Source organism: Myiozetetes cayanensis, unplaced genomic scaffold, assembly GCF_022539395.1.
Source record: "Myiozetetes cayanensis isolate MyiCay16 unplaced genomic scaffold, myiCay2020 scf7, whole genome shotgun sequence".
NCBI classification, from domain to species: Eukaryota; Metazoa; Chordata; class Aves; order Passeriformes; family Tyrannidae; genus Myiozetetes; species Myiozetetes cayanensis.
This window is the reverse complement of record NW_026087964.1, coordinates 46,133,527-46,148,069: the sequence shown is the minus strand read 5'-3', so window position 1 is coordinate 46,148,069 and position 14,543 is coordinate 46,133,527. Positions and strand designations below refer to the sequence as shown.

General features: G+C 39.9%; 1 protein-coding gene across 2 annotated transcripts in view; it reads left to right on the top strand.

Annotated features, from left to right (window-relative positions):
• Window positions 1-14,141, top strand: part of TET2 (tet methylcytosine dioxygenase 2) — a 71,260-nt gene extending 57,119 nt beyond the window's left edge. Inside the window, exons 5-10 of one of the 2 annotated variants that reach the window (XM_050338049.1) lie at window positions 687-895; window positions 1,699-1,849; window positions 3,529-3,618; window positions 6,206-6,343; window positions 7,696-8,056; window positions 9,380-14,141. In XM_050338049.1, coding sequence (XP_050194006.1) covers window positions 687-895; window positions 1,699-1,849; window positions 3,529-3,618; window positions 6,206-6,343; window positions 7,696-8,056; window positions 9,380-10,785 — 2,355 coding nt within the window. In that variant the 3' untranslated portion in view covers window positions 10,786-14,141. Of the gene's footprint in view, window positions 1-686; window positions 896-1,698; window positions 1,850-3,528; window positions 3,619-6,205; window positions 6,344-7,695; window positions 8,057-9,361 lie in introns of both variants that reach the window. The other variant, XM_050338048.1, reaches the window with a different exon arrangement.
• Window positions 14,142-14,543: the final 402 nt, after the last annotated feature.

The window sequence follows — 14,543 nt, the reverse complement described above, 5'->3', positions numbered from 1 at the left end:
TATTTTGGCACAAATTACTGAGCGGTTTGGATCGTCTGGGGAAAGACAAGATGAGGAAAAACTGATACATTATTATAATCTTTATGCCTGCCAGAGTGCACCTTTTTTTTCAGAAATGCTCTTATTGCTTATGCTACTAGAAGGATCCTGTTTTATTTGAAAAACATCTACTGCTTTCCTCTCATCACTGTAATGTCTATATGTAGTAAGAGCAAGTCACAAAACTGTGAGGTTGATTACAAATTTAGCTGCTTAAGTTTGGAAGGGGAGGGAGCTTCCATGTCCAGTTCCTGCCCTGAGCACAGGTGTCCACCCACCATTCAACTCTGTGCAGGGAGACACCTCACTACTCACTTCCTTTTGCTCACCAATCAGACTGGGCCACAACCATAACACAGATTCAGGAGAGTATTCCTGCAGAATCAGAGCACAGGGGATACCTTTACAAAGCTGTTTTCCACCACAGCTTTCCATGCCATCAGTCAACCTCTTAGAGTCAGCTTCATTAAACAGAAAGGGTAGCCCTGGCCTACATCACGAAGTGCCAGAAACAAAGAGGAAGACAAAAGCAGAAGTAATGTCCACACACACACACTGATGCTGAGGTTTCCTGCTCTCCTGCTTTTCCCATTAAGAAATGCACCGTTTGTGTTGGGGCTCTGGGGTGTGTGTTGCTGTGCATGCAGGTAGTCCGCAGAAGCAGTCCGGAGGAAAAGCTACTCTGCTTGGTGCGTGAGCGAGCAGGCCACACGTGTGAGACGGCCGTGATTGTGATTCTCATCCTGGTCTGGGAGGGAATCCCAAAAAGCCTGGCTGACAAGCTCTACTCCGAACTCACGGACACCCTGAGGAAGTACGGCACGCTCACGAACCGTCGGTGCGCCCTAAACGAAGAGTAAGTGGAGCAGAGGGGGTGCTCACCAAACTTGCAGCCCCATCGTCATGCTATTACCCTGAAACACGTATAACCTTCCCAGCTATTTCAGGTGGTTTGAAAGCCCACAAACCTTGCAAGAAGAGCAAAATGAACATTCCTATAAATAGGGAAAAACATCTTCCCAGACTTGTGAAGCATCTCAGCAGGGGCCAGGGTAGCAGATACTTCAACCCTGAAATAAAAGCTAGATGCACTAAATCATACTGTAAGCCTACAGAAGCCAGCCTCAGCCTAAGGAAATTGCACTGCATCGTTTTCCCATGCCTTTCTGAGAGACAAGGACATGTAGACCAAAATTACCATAGCTGTCACTGTATGTTACTTTGACGTCATGGGTAGAGTCATATTTCAAAAATTATTGCTTAGCCCATGCCAGAGGGCTCCCACATTCTTGCAGTGGTGGCAGCATAAGCCCCTCAGGTGCCATGAATATCAGTACCTAACGTGCCATGAATATCAGTACCTAACAAGGCACCACAGCAAACATACAAAGCAAACATACCCTCTTCTGAGCAAAGCTGGGTTTCTCACAGAAGTGTACAAACCCCACAGACCCTGCTTTGTAACCATGAAATTATTCACTATGATAAATTTTTCTGCTATAGTGTGTAAACCTCCCTTTTCCGTTCTTCATTTTTTCCTGACGGAAGACGATCTGTATCCCTGATTCCCCCCAGAGCTGGCAGAGCGCCAAAGCCCACTGCAGGAGTGCCCCAGGGTGACCTGTCTGCTGCTAACAGCTGTGTTCTTTTCTCTTCTAGACGGACTTGTGCATGTCAAGGGCTGGACCCTGAAACTTGTGGTGCTTCATTTTCCTTTGGTTGCTCCTGGAGCATGTACTACAATGGTTGTAAGTTTGCCAGAAGCAAGATTCCAAGAAAGTTTAAGCTGATGGGGGACGACCCAAAAGAGGTTGGTGTCCATTTCCAAAACGAGCCTCATTTGCAAGGAAATGTTTTCTGTCACTCTGTAAATAGAGATACAGTACAAGAGAGCAGGGGCCAGAGGCCTCCCTGGATGGTGTACAAGTAGGGTAATTAAATAACTGCCAGTCAAAACCGACTGATTTCAGTCACTGAGCCAGCTACATTGACTGTCCAAATTCTGACAGCTGGTAAAAGCCCTGAGACTTGAAACCATGTTTGCAGGCTTTCACAGTTAGAGGAGAGGGCGCTGCCTGAATAATTCTGGCTGCATTAGGCCTGCAGTTGGGCGTTCCCCAGTGGCACAGTGGAAGGTTTACCAGCTAATGGCACGTAACACTGCCACTGGGAACCAGAGCAGACTGGTTCAGTGGAGAAAAACATGATGAAACTCTGAGAGGACAATAGGAAGAAGAGGATGGGAAGACTCATTCTACATAAAATCCTGCCCCATTGAATGTTTCCAGACTAGACTCTGTGTCACAGCAAACTGGCAAATGTGTAAAATGAGTCAGAGTAACAAACATTGACCTTAGCCTGGACACAAGATACCTCTAAACTTATGACTGCAGCAACTCCTGGACACCTCCAACAAGTCATGTGAAGCTCCAGTGGCCCAGTCTGGTTTCTGGCAAGCACATGCAAATTTAGTCAGCACAAACAAGAGTCTCACCAATAAAAACTAGAAGTTACATTAACAAATGGTAACCTACAGGCCATACAAAAGCTCCAAATTCCCGCAGCAGCCACAAGGTCACAGCAAGATATTTTTTGACAATTTCATAATGTCATTTTAGACTCACAATCCCATAGTAGGGGCTACAAACTTTTAATGCACTAAACACATGCCTCTCGGAAACCTGGTTTTTCACAGTTCTTCACACCCTTCCAAAATACAAACACTCCTAAAAACAAGTATACCACTCCAATATGCCACTGTTCTTTATGCACTGGAAGTTAAAAACAAGGGCTTCACAAAGGGTGAATTTGGGATTCTCATCCTGAGAGGATAGGGAACAACTCTGAAGTATGTTATTAGATTTCTTTATTTTTAAAGAGTCCTTTATTTTGAGAGTGTACATCTTATAGAAAAAAAGAAGTGTGGTAATTCCTACCTCCATATCACCAGTTAGTAGACACATCCATGATTCTTCATTGCTTAAGAACTGGGAAGGTTTTGAAGGGTGAAATATTATAATATTTTTGAATTGCTGCACATAAAGATATTTCAGTGTGTCAAAGTGCTGTCACTGCAATGTGCAAAACTCTTGAATTAGCCAGGTTTACTTGATGGACCATTCTGATGTTATATCTCTCAAGCTTTCTGAAGGGTATTATTTTCCCAAAACTCCAATAGGGAAAATAATGAGGATTACCACACTTAGATCTAAAACACCTCCATGATGAAGAATGTGATTACGATTACAGTGTATGATACCCTCTTGGAAAGATCCTACTACTCTCCTGTAACTGCTTCATTCCTTTAAGGGCTGTGGAACAGTAAAATTAAGAGGAGATTCACAACAGTTACTGTCTAATCAAGAATGATAATGGTCTAGGCCTTTGCACAAGCATCAGTGTAAACGTAATTGTGTAAAGAGCCTACCTGCTTAGATCCCAGACATACAGTATGGAAATGTCACTGAATTCTATTTCGTCTCCTAACAGGAAGAAAAACTAGAATCCAATTTGCAGAATCTGTCAACCCTGATGGCACCTACCTACAAGAAGCTTGCACCTGATGCATATAACAACCAGGTATGATAGGGGGAAAAAAGGAATTGGAGAAGTCATGGAAATAACCTGATTTTTACCCCACTTCCTAATGCTTCAGCCTTGCAACGAACCATTATGCACATTTTGTGCCAGCATTTCTTTGTCATCAGGGAAAAGACAAATGGAAATGAACAATTCCACTTAAAATGCTTTCACGAGTGAAACTAGCAGAATTTGGTCCACTACATAGAACTAATCTTTTCACTACATCAACACAGTAAAATTACTTTACTCTTCAGCTGTAACACACAAATTTCTGGATTTAGCATGAGTTACCAGCTAAACTAGCAAAACTGCCATGAAGATGGTGTGAGATTGGCAACAGTGCCAGAAGGCAGCGTATCGTACTGCACTCCGGTCTTGAGGCCACAGTTTAACTTCTGCTCTCTCAAGCGGTAGATGAATTTAGTTTTCACCAAAACAGCCATGATAAACATGCTTTTTAAGGGAAGTTTTATATTTGAACACACGGAGCCCTGTGTATGCACACAAGTGCCTGCACCAGCCTTGTTGCATGAGGGGATTGTGCGCGCGTATTTTTTTTTGTGAATCAAGTGTTTGCAGACACAAGCACATTCAGAGCTTTGATGATGTTACCAGTGGGGCTGTGTCTCATCTACATTTCATTACTAAAGGTCTTTCAGATAGTTACATCAAAATTTGACAACATACTACTTGCAGACACGTAACTGCTGGCCTTCGTTTTCATTGCTTGGGTTCCCAACCGTTATGAACACTCACAGAACTTACAGTCTCCAAACTATCAGCATCTGCTGCAACCTGTGACATCATCTTGCTTTGCTGTTGACAGCATTATGCTGTAGTAACCAGCAAAAGACAGATTTTGAACTGTAACAGAAACAGTAAACTAACACAGAACTGTCCATTATTATCTACTGAAAAATTCACTCCTTTACTGCATATTCAGTAGCAGCTAGACAGGGTAAGCAGATTCAGTACAGACTTACCCAGCTTCACTCACCTGATCAGATAATATTTGAAGACTCACTATGGAGAAAACTATGGCTGTGTGCCCACTAGCTGTGGTTATCTGTCCAAATATCTGAGAGACATGCTGCAAGAGAAAAAAGGAAGAGGAAGAAGAAAAAATGAGGGGGTGGTGAACAATAAAACAGTTCTTGGCTTGGGCTGCTTTTCTTTTCCCACAAAAATTCACAAAAGAAATTTTCTCCAAGTAAGCTGTGGTCCTGCCCAACATTTGTTGAAAATACATCTTTTTACAAGCTTCAATTTTTACCTTATGTGATAAGGCATGTATATAGTTTGGCCTATTTCAGGAGCTTCACACAGACCTTGTATTTGTGGGGAAACCATCATCAAGCTATGGTCAGTGGCTTTAACAAGAGATTATCAAGTTCTAGTTTGCATGATACTGTAAAAGGTTCTAAAACCAAAAAGCCCTAAAACCAATCCCTCTTCAAATTCTGAAATTTCAAATTCCTGGATATATTCTAATGCAAATCTGGATCACTTTTGGAATTAAGGGTCTGCTTTCCCAACTGGACCCAGTAGAACATCTCAGAGAGCAGTTGCACCAGTATACTATAATCAGACAGTTATAGTCTGGCTAACATTTCAGACCACTCACTTTAATTCCAAAGAAGTTTATGCACTTCAAGTTTTGTTCTTCTTTTATTTTCAGATTCCAGAGAAGTAAAGAATTCAAATATAAAAATTAAATGTGTATGAGGAAACTAGATGTATTTTTAGTGATGTTGAACCAAGACTTGGCAAAACTTCTAATTTAACCTTAACTTAAAAATGGGATCCATTAAGTTCCACTAAGTGTAGATGTTTTGTGCATTCACTTGAAAGGTTCAGGAATTTCAGCAAAGCATTTTATAAATGTGGTTTCATTTTTTTAATTTTCTAAATAAAATATGAAACCATCATTTTTCTAAGACTTGATCTTCCATTACAAAATCCTTTCTTTTTGTGTTTGGTTTATTGTTGCATTATGAATTCTTTATAAATCTCCTTAATAAGGAGTGCATGGGTACAAAATACTGTCTGGACTGAATTCTCTCTAGTTCTCTTTAGTCAGGGGTTAGAGTTGTACTTAAGCTAATGAAATACATGTTTGGCATGCCAAAATATTACAAATCAAAAAGCAAATTATTATTTTTCATGAAGTCATTCTGAAGTCAGTTTTCTAAAGCCATTTTCTCTTAAAAGCTTGGTATACTTCCAGTCTACACAAACATATCACTCTCACAGTGCCAGTCACGGAAACCATGCGCTGCATTTGTCATGTAAAAACACCAACCCCTGGCAGAAAATCAAAAGTAATACACAAGGAAAAGTATTATTGGCTAATTTCACAATCATGCCAGAGAAGGTAACAGGGAACAAAGCAGCGAGGAATGAAGCATGGATACGAAATTGCCATCAAATTGCTTCATTTGATTTGCCTTCAAGATCTGTTTGTTGTCACCTCCAAGACGTTAGGGAGACCTGCACGTTGTCACAGCCGAGCATTCATTGCTAGTTGGGTGCTGATACCAGAGCATCCAGCTCGGCTGCAGTGAAACCTGTCCTGTCTCTCCAGATCGAGTACGAACACAGAGCACCCGAGTGTCGCCTGGGTTTAAAAGAAGGTCGCCCATTCTCAGGGGTCACTGCCTGCCTGGACTTCTGTGCTCATGCTCACAGAGACTTGCACAACATGCAGAACGGGAGCACACTGGTAAGTCTGTGATGTGCAACAGCCTCCTTACTCCGGCACTCACCTCGTGTCTTTGATACGTTATCTCCCGCCTGTTTAAATTTCCACTTGCCTAATGCAGATTGCTAAAAATCCCAGAAACATTAAGAAGTAACTGAGCTAGCTTATTATCCCCTACACAGTTTATCTTTCAACTGAGATACTGTATTAAAGAAAGGTTTAATATAGAACTGGTGAAAGAGGAACTGTGAAGACAATGGAAAGAAGGTCCCAACAGAGCTGAAATGCCTGTTTCTGTGTTGCTGGCACAAAATGATTTATATTTGTCCCCTTGAAACACTTCTTTTCTAACAACTTTGGATTGTATCTTCTAATAAAGTAGAAACAAATACCTTCTTTCCAAGAGAGTTTTGAAAGTTTTGAATTTTATTCCTGCTTGGGATTAGCAGAAAGTCTGCGAGCCTTGCCATCCTTTGCATCATGCATGCACCCTTTACTCTCTTCAGTTCTGATTTCTAGCATGTACATCAAAAGCTGTAGAAGATACTAGAAAACCAAGCTGGTTTTCTACGCGTACTGGATTATTTCTGTTCCTTGCCTACTCTCTCCGTGACAATACAACTACCTAGATTCACAGTGCAGTTCTTATTACAACCAAGTAGAGTGTCTGCCTCTTTAATTCCAACTAAATTTTTCCTGTTTCCAGCGTCTGACTTAATTGTCAAGTTAATCACCACCAACACAATATACATTTCCAGCTGAGCTTTCCTCCTAAAACCAGCTGATGTAATGATTTTGCTGCAGAATATGTCCATCTGCATCTTTTTCCGCCAAGATCCACCCAATACCTGTTTTAGCTGGAACTAACACAATGAGCTCGCTGCATGACACAACAGTAACTTTCTTAAATCTTATTATTAACATTACAGTAATTGGCTCCTTTGCAAAGTCTTGGCAGCTACCACTGATTGGGAATGAAATACAATGCCAGTATGTTACATTGCATGCTATCTCTAATAGGTAGCTGCCTCATGTATTATAGTGAAAAAATCTTCAGGTGAGTACAAAGTCCCAGGTCCCACTGCTTTAGCTCCCAGCACAGTGGATCACAGTTTATTTCACATTAGGGTGGTCCCTAACTATAATGTCCATTTCAGCACTACTAGAAGACCTAAATATATATATACCTTGTGTTTCTTTTAACCCTGTCCAACTGAGTAATGCAAGGAATGAAACTGTAGGCTTGTGATATGCAGAAATTGCACAGAAACTTGTAGTTTACAAACAGCTTGCCAGATGCCGATGCTGACAGTGGCAGGGCAAGGCAAAATGCAGACGCATTGTTTCAGATCTCTAATACACTCTTCCTACAGGTTTGCACACTCACTAGAGAAGACAATCGTGAAATTGGCCAAACACCAGAAGATGAGCAGCTCCATGTGCTCCCGTTGTACAAAGTCTCTGATGTGGATGAGTTTGGAAGTGTTGAAGGCCAGGAGGAGAAGAAGAGGAATGGCAGCATCCAGGTCCTTACCTCCTTTCGCCGAAAAGTAAGGATGTTAGCAGAGCCCGTTAAGACCTGTCGGCAAAGGAAGTTGGAAGCAAAGAAAGCAGCTGCAGAAAAGCTTTCCTCCTTGGAGAATGGGTCTAGCAAAGCTGAGAGAGAGAAGTCTGCTGCAGCACGCAACAAGCAAGGCAACTCTGAAGCAGGAGGTCATGCAAAGCAGCTAGCAGGTAAACACGTGAATATGGTCAGGATCTTTATCAACAGCGGTAAGCTTCCTAGAAACCAGGGCCATTTGTAATCAGTCTCAAGAAAAAACATTATTTTCAGTCCAAGAACGTATTGAAGTAAAAAGGCGAGAGAATTCTTGAAAGTGAATATCAATATTGTATATTTAATAAATACTAGAGTGCTGAATTTGGTACAACTCCAGAGAAGAAAAAAAAAAAAAAGTTGCAATGAGAAATCCTTTACTGTTGGATAGTTAACATCTGTAGAAATCTGGAAGCACACTCTGCTTGTCATCCAGTGTATTGTAATGTATCTTTAAAAGACTAGTAGTGCTAGAAGCCGTGAAGAGAAGTGTGTGATGCTGCTGCCAAAGAAAGAATGACCTACACATCACTCGATGTCTGCCACTGTAACAGAGAACCTCCTAATTTGAGGGGATTCAAGCATAACCTCTTTACCACTATTTATACTCTGCCTCAAGACCAAAAGCAAAACAGTTTTTCCATAGTGGAGTAAGAGTTTAAAAATCCACTCAACAATCCCTGGCAGTTTTCATCAGTAGATTTGAGAGTCCTGAGCAAAGGGGTTCACCAGGACTAATTTATTGTTACAGTAGTTTTCTCAGAGAGGAAAAAAGCAATCCATCCAAGGCCACCCAGAAGGTCACTGAAATACCTATGAATAGAAGTCAGCTGTCCCATGACCCAGGATAGGGTTGTGACCATGAAACGATGCCATTGCACTTTAATGAATGATATTTTTGCTCTTACGACTTCAGTTAATCTCACTTAGTACTGCACTGTTCTGTCTATCCGTGAATGTTGGTTTTTTACATGAAGCTAGGGACATATTTTGAAGACAGTTCTATTCATATAGATGAAAAGAATTAGATATTCTTGGGGAAAAGGAAGTAATTTTGTGCACGGCTGTTTGGGAGCACTTTGATGCCCCCTTTCATGGACCACTTAAAAGATGATTCAACTCTTTGGATTTTGTGCATGTGACTCTGAACAGATTGCACTGTCCTCTTTTCCCCATTGCCACTAACATTTGATCCCACTGGATATTTGCCAAAAAAGAAGAGTAGCCTTAGTATTTATTCATCTTCCTAAAGGATTGTGTTTGAGGTATGAGAAAGGGAGTCTCTGTTAATGCATTATATGATACACTTTTCTTAGGCATTTCATAGATACATGTCATGAAAAGTCTTATAAAGTATGTAATTTGTTGGGTTGTTGTTTGGGTTTGGTTTTTTTCTAAAGCTGTTTGTTGTGTGGTTGTTTTTTTCCTTTTCACATCTACAGATCTTTTACGTCTTTCAGGACCAGCCACACAACAACAACAGCAGCAGCAGCAGCAGCAGCAGCATCCACAGCGCACTCTCCCTCACAACCCTCAGTCAAATCCTATTAATTCGTACTCGGGTTCAGGTTCTGCAAATCTCTATGTAAGGTTGCCTAATCCAGCCAATGCTTATCCAAACTCTTCATACACTTCAGATCCCTACGGAGGGTCCAGTCCCATGAACCTCTATACAACCTCATCACAGCCTGTGGGGTCTTATTTGAATTCTTCCGGTCCCATGAACCCTTATTCGGGATCATTAAGTCAAAATAACCAATACCCACCCTACCAATGCAATGGAAACATACCTATGGACAACTGCCCCTCTTACTTGGGCTCCTACCCTTCCCAGCATCAGCACATGGACTTGTATAGTTGCCAGAGCCAAGACCATATGTCTAAACTAAGCCTACCACCCATTCAGTCATTGTACCAGCATAGGTTTGGGAATAACCAGAGTTTTTGTCCCAAGTACTTGAATTATGGAAACCAAAATATGCAGGTAGACTCCTTCAGTAATTGCACCATTAGACCTAACGTACACCACGTAGGGTCTTTTTCCTCTTACTCCACCCACGAGGCCAATGGTCATTTTATGGAGGTTGCCTCAAGGTTAAAATCTAATCTGAGTAATCCGAGCATGGATTATGCCTCCATGAGTAAAACAAGTGAACACCATCACGTGCAACCCCCTCCTCATTTACCACACGACTACCATTCTGCCCCAAGTACGTTTAGCGGTCCTCCTAATTCACTGCACCTCCAAAATAAGGATAATGAAATCATTTCACATGCAGTTAATGGTTTGTCTAACATGCTTCCAGGTCAAAACCATGACAGGACTACTCCCCAGGGTGGTTTAGATAAAACTGATGTGCTGAATCCAGAGAAAGCAGAGGATCCCGATGAAGTCTGGTCAGATAGTGAGCAGAACTTTCTGGATCCAGAAATTGGAGGAGTGGCAGTTGCTCCATCTCATGGGTCAATTCTCATAGAGTGTGCAAAACGTGAGCTCCACGCAACGACTCCCTTAAAAAACCCCAACAGGAACCATCCCACCAGAATATCCCTTGTCTTTTACCAGCACAAGAGCATGAATGAGCCAAAACACGGTCTGGCTCTGTGGGAGGCAAAGATGGCTGAGAAGGCAAGAGAGAAGGAAGAGGAGTGTGAGAAGTACGGCCCAGACTACGTGCCTCAGAAATCCTACGGCAAAAAAGCGAAGCGGGAGCCCGCGGAGCCTCACGAACCCTCTGAGCCAACCTACGTGCGCTTCATCAAGTCTCTTGCACAAAGGACACTGTCGGTCACCACAGACTCCACAGTAACTACATCTCCATATGCCTTTACACGGGTTACAGGGCCTTACAACCGATACATCTGACTTCACACCTTTGCTGGTTACCTCGTCCGAAGGAAACACCTTGTCAGCAGGGCAGCAGTTCTTTAGGTTCTGGGGAAGGCAAGGGTGGAGAAGAAAACAGTGTTCTTACGGAACTCGTCGGTGGAAAAAGCCTCACCACACCAGCAAAAAGAGGTAATCTCACGAGTGCACTTGTTTTCCACTGGTTTTTAAGTGGTCACAGATGGCACGTAGGAAACAAGACCAAAGCATCCTATGCAAAAAAAAAAACAACAACAAAAAAGTGTTTCACAATTTGCATTTGAGAACACTGACTCCATTATTGAAAGAGATAATCTGCAAATGGATTTTTTTTTTCCTTACAGTTTTGCGCATCTGTGGCCACTTTTAATGTCATCAAGTTTGCATAGTCATGGAACAGGAGCAAAAAAAAAAACCCTAAAAAATAATACTGTAGTATTACAGCTGCAGGAATCTTAAAATAACATCTGGTGCTGAATCTATGATGTACTGAAATACTGGAATTATGGCTTTTTAACATGCAGTTTTTACTGTAATCTTATTAGTCTTTTGATTTTATTTAACAAAGTAGATAAGTATAAAACATAACTAATAGCAAAACACTGAATTTGTTTGAATATTCTAAAACCATGGTGCTATCTAAGAGAATGGTGTCTTTATTTTATCAGTCGAACAGTTAATGCCTTTATAACAAAATGTCAATGATGTAGTCAAATGTTCTTCAGCAACAGGGAGGACCTTTTCATTCATGTATGTATTGAATTTACCTGGTGTTAAAATAAGCTTACTTTTTAAAATATGGGAATTACAGAGACCTCTGGATTTTGTTCATCCAGTCAAGTCCTAGAAAAGGACAATAAAATAGAGAGAGAGAGATATTTTTTTTTAAATAGTGTTTCAAAAGCACTTTGTCTACCTAAGCTTGGCAACTTGAACAATGCTAAGGTACTAAGACATTAAAAAAGAAAAAAAAAAAGAGTTTACTTTGATTTTAAAATGCAAAGATAATTTTTTTAAACTAAAAAAGCTTTTAAATACTTTTGGTTTAGCCATGCATCTGCTAGTGGGCTACATATCCATTTTTAATACAGTCAGTTATGATAAAAATGGGGCTTACTGGATATAAGGGAATACTTTAGTACACAAAACACATCTTTTTCTGGTGCTCATCTCACACAGCTATACTGTAAACTGTTTTCTACAATTATTATGACAAGTTCATTGCTCAAATATGTTCAGTTTTAAGGAAAGAATTTTATATTAACCACAGGTAATAATTAGCAGCATGCGACAAACTACAACTAGTTAGCTTGGGCTTCTGCTGTTTTTAGAGACCTGTACGCTCCCCAAATACCGAATGGCAGATTGCTTTTGTGTTGATAATTATGTACATTGTGGTGCAAGTCATTTCTCGGTGCAAGTGTCCTCTTTTCCAGGAAGATTGAGCAGACCGATGCCTACACAAGATGAATGAAACAGGGTTAGTTCTGCGTGATTCCGTTGATTAAATAGAAAAAAAAAAAATAGGCAGCTGGCTTGCTGTGGTGGTTTTAAATCATTAATTTCTATTAAAAAAAAAAAAGCAGGAGAGTTGTATAGTAAATTAAATTGTAAACAAAACTTTTTTTAACGCAATGCTTTAGTATTTTAGTACTGTAAAAATATTAAATCTATATATATTTGGGTTTTGAGCTGAATTCACATCATGGTGCTACTCAGCCTGCTACAAATATATCATAATGTGAGCTAAAAATACATTAAAAGGTTTGAGTGATGTTCCTACTTGTCATATACCTCAACACTAGTTTGGCAATAGGATATTGAACTGAGTGTGAAAGTTTATATATTGTATACCATCGTTTTCCCCCAATAGCCTTTGAAAAAACAAACAAATAAAAAAACTAAACAAAAAAAAAAAAAAACTCTCGATACTTGACATTTTAGCAAGTATAACTTGAACTTCAACTTTTTTTTTTTTCTTCCTTTTTTTTTGGTTCTAAAAATTCAGGGATATTTCAACTCATGTTCTCCTATGCCAACGTGTCACCTGTGTGTATGTAAAGCTGTTGTAGGTTAAATATATTATTCTTGGGTTTTTTTGTTTTGTTCTTTTTTTTTTCAGGGATTTAATGCTTTTCTTTTGAATCCCTTCTCTTATTTTTCTTGTACATGTATTGTGTAACTAAAACTAATTTTGTAAATTCGTTAGCTCTTTTTATTGTAATGGAAGTGTTTAAGAGATTTAGAATGTTTTGACTGTTTCAAATGAATAAACAAAAAGAAAGTAGAATGCACTGAGCTGATTAAAGGGAAAAATGTAAGGCAGGGGTTTGGCAAGTGACTGTTTGCTAGAGTTGTTCAAGTCACTCTCTAAACAAGGCTTCTTGGATACTGTAATAAATAAAATAAAATATAAAAAGGTACAGTCTGTACAAGGGCTTCCCTAAACATGCAAACCTCCATGTCCCAGATATATCTTGTGCAATATACTGTAAGATAAAGTTTGGTCGAAATTCTAACTAAAAGAATCACAACCTAACTCAAGCAAATCAAAGGAGGCCTTTGGGTTTAATGGTCAAATATTTATTATGGCAATTTTGGTTTTTAATTCTCACTCTGTGACTCTGCCCACTGCATTGAAACAGAAGTTTAGCCTTTTTTTTTTTTTTTTTTAAATAACAATGGTTATCTGTCAGATTAATTAAATCATTATATATCTTCATCTTTTGGTGATTTTTTTTTTTAAATCCTGTATAATTCACATAATCCATAGTAGATGTTTGGTTAATATGCCGTGCACCGTCATTTGCCAAACTGCTGGCAGCAGGAGCAGGAAGCTTGGTTGGTGAATCAGTTTTTGTATTGTAAATACCTGAGCTGTAATTTGTGGTGTACAGAACCCTGCCTCAGTTGGAACGAATGACAAAGCAGACAGAGTTGCTTGTATAGGATTATCAGGTTGACTATAGCCATACTTGAAGATGCTTCTGAGTGGTGTCAACTTTACTTGAATGAATTTTTTCATCTTGATTGACGCACAGCGGTATAAAAGTTCACTTCTAAAGCTAGTGGTTAACTTGTGTAGGAAACTTTAGCAGTTTGACACTAAGGTAATGAACTTCTTTGTGCATTTTCTATGCTTATGTTCTACTTTTTTTTTTTTTTTTACTTTATTTTCATTCATTTTCATGAGATGTTTGGTATGTCTATAAAAAGAATCTGAGGATGGTTATAAATACTGTAAGTATTGTAATGTAATGCAGGTTATTTGAAAGCTGTTTATTATTATATCATTCCTGATAACGCTGAGATGTGGGTGTTTTTAATAAAATTTATATTTATTTAATGCACTCTAAGTCTGTCTTGCAGAAACTTGTCTTTCCTTGTCATTTCTATCAGCTAACAACAAAGCAGGCCCACGCCCCCTCATCGGTTCATCCCACCTCCATCTCCCTCAACTCAATCATCACAAAACAGTCAAACAAAATGCATCACTAGGGACTCCAAAACAGGCATCCTAGGCATCACATTTATTCCTAGTTCTGCTTTGACTCTAACAGGTTGGGATGCAGGCTACCTAGCCCAGGCTACTGCTCCTCAAAATCTGTGTTTACAGAGAAGGAGGGAGGTATTTGTGTGAGTAGGAAGAGGGAGTAGAGTGTCATTTTTGGGTTTCTATTGGTGTTTGTCTACACAAATGAATATGGTATATTTGCTGTTGGAATTCCCTCGCTGCTCAAGTAACAGCCACAAATGCA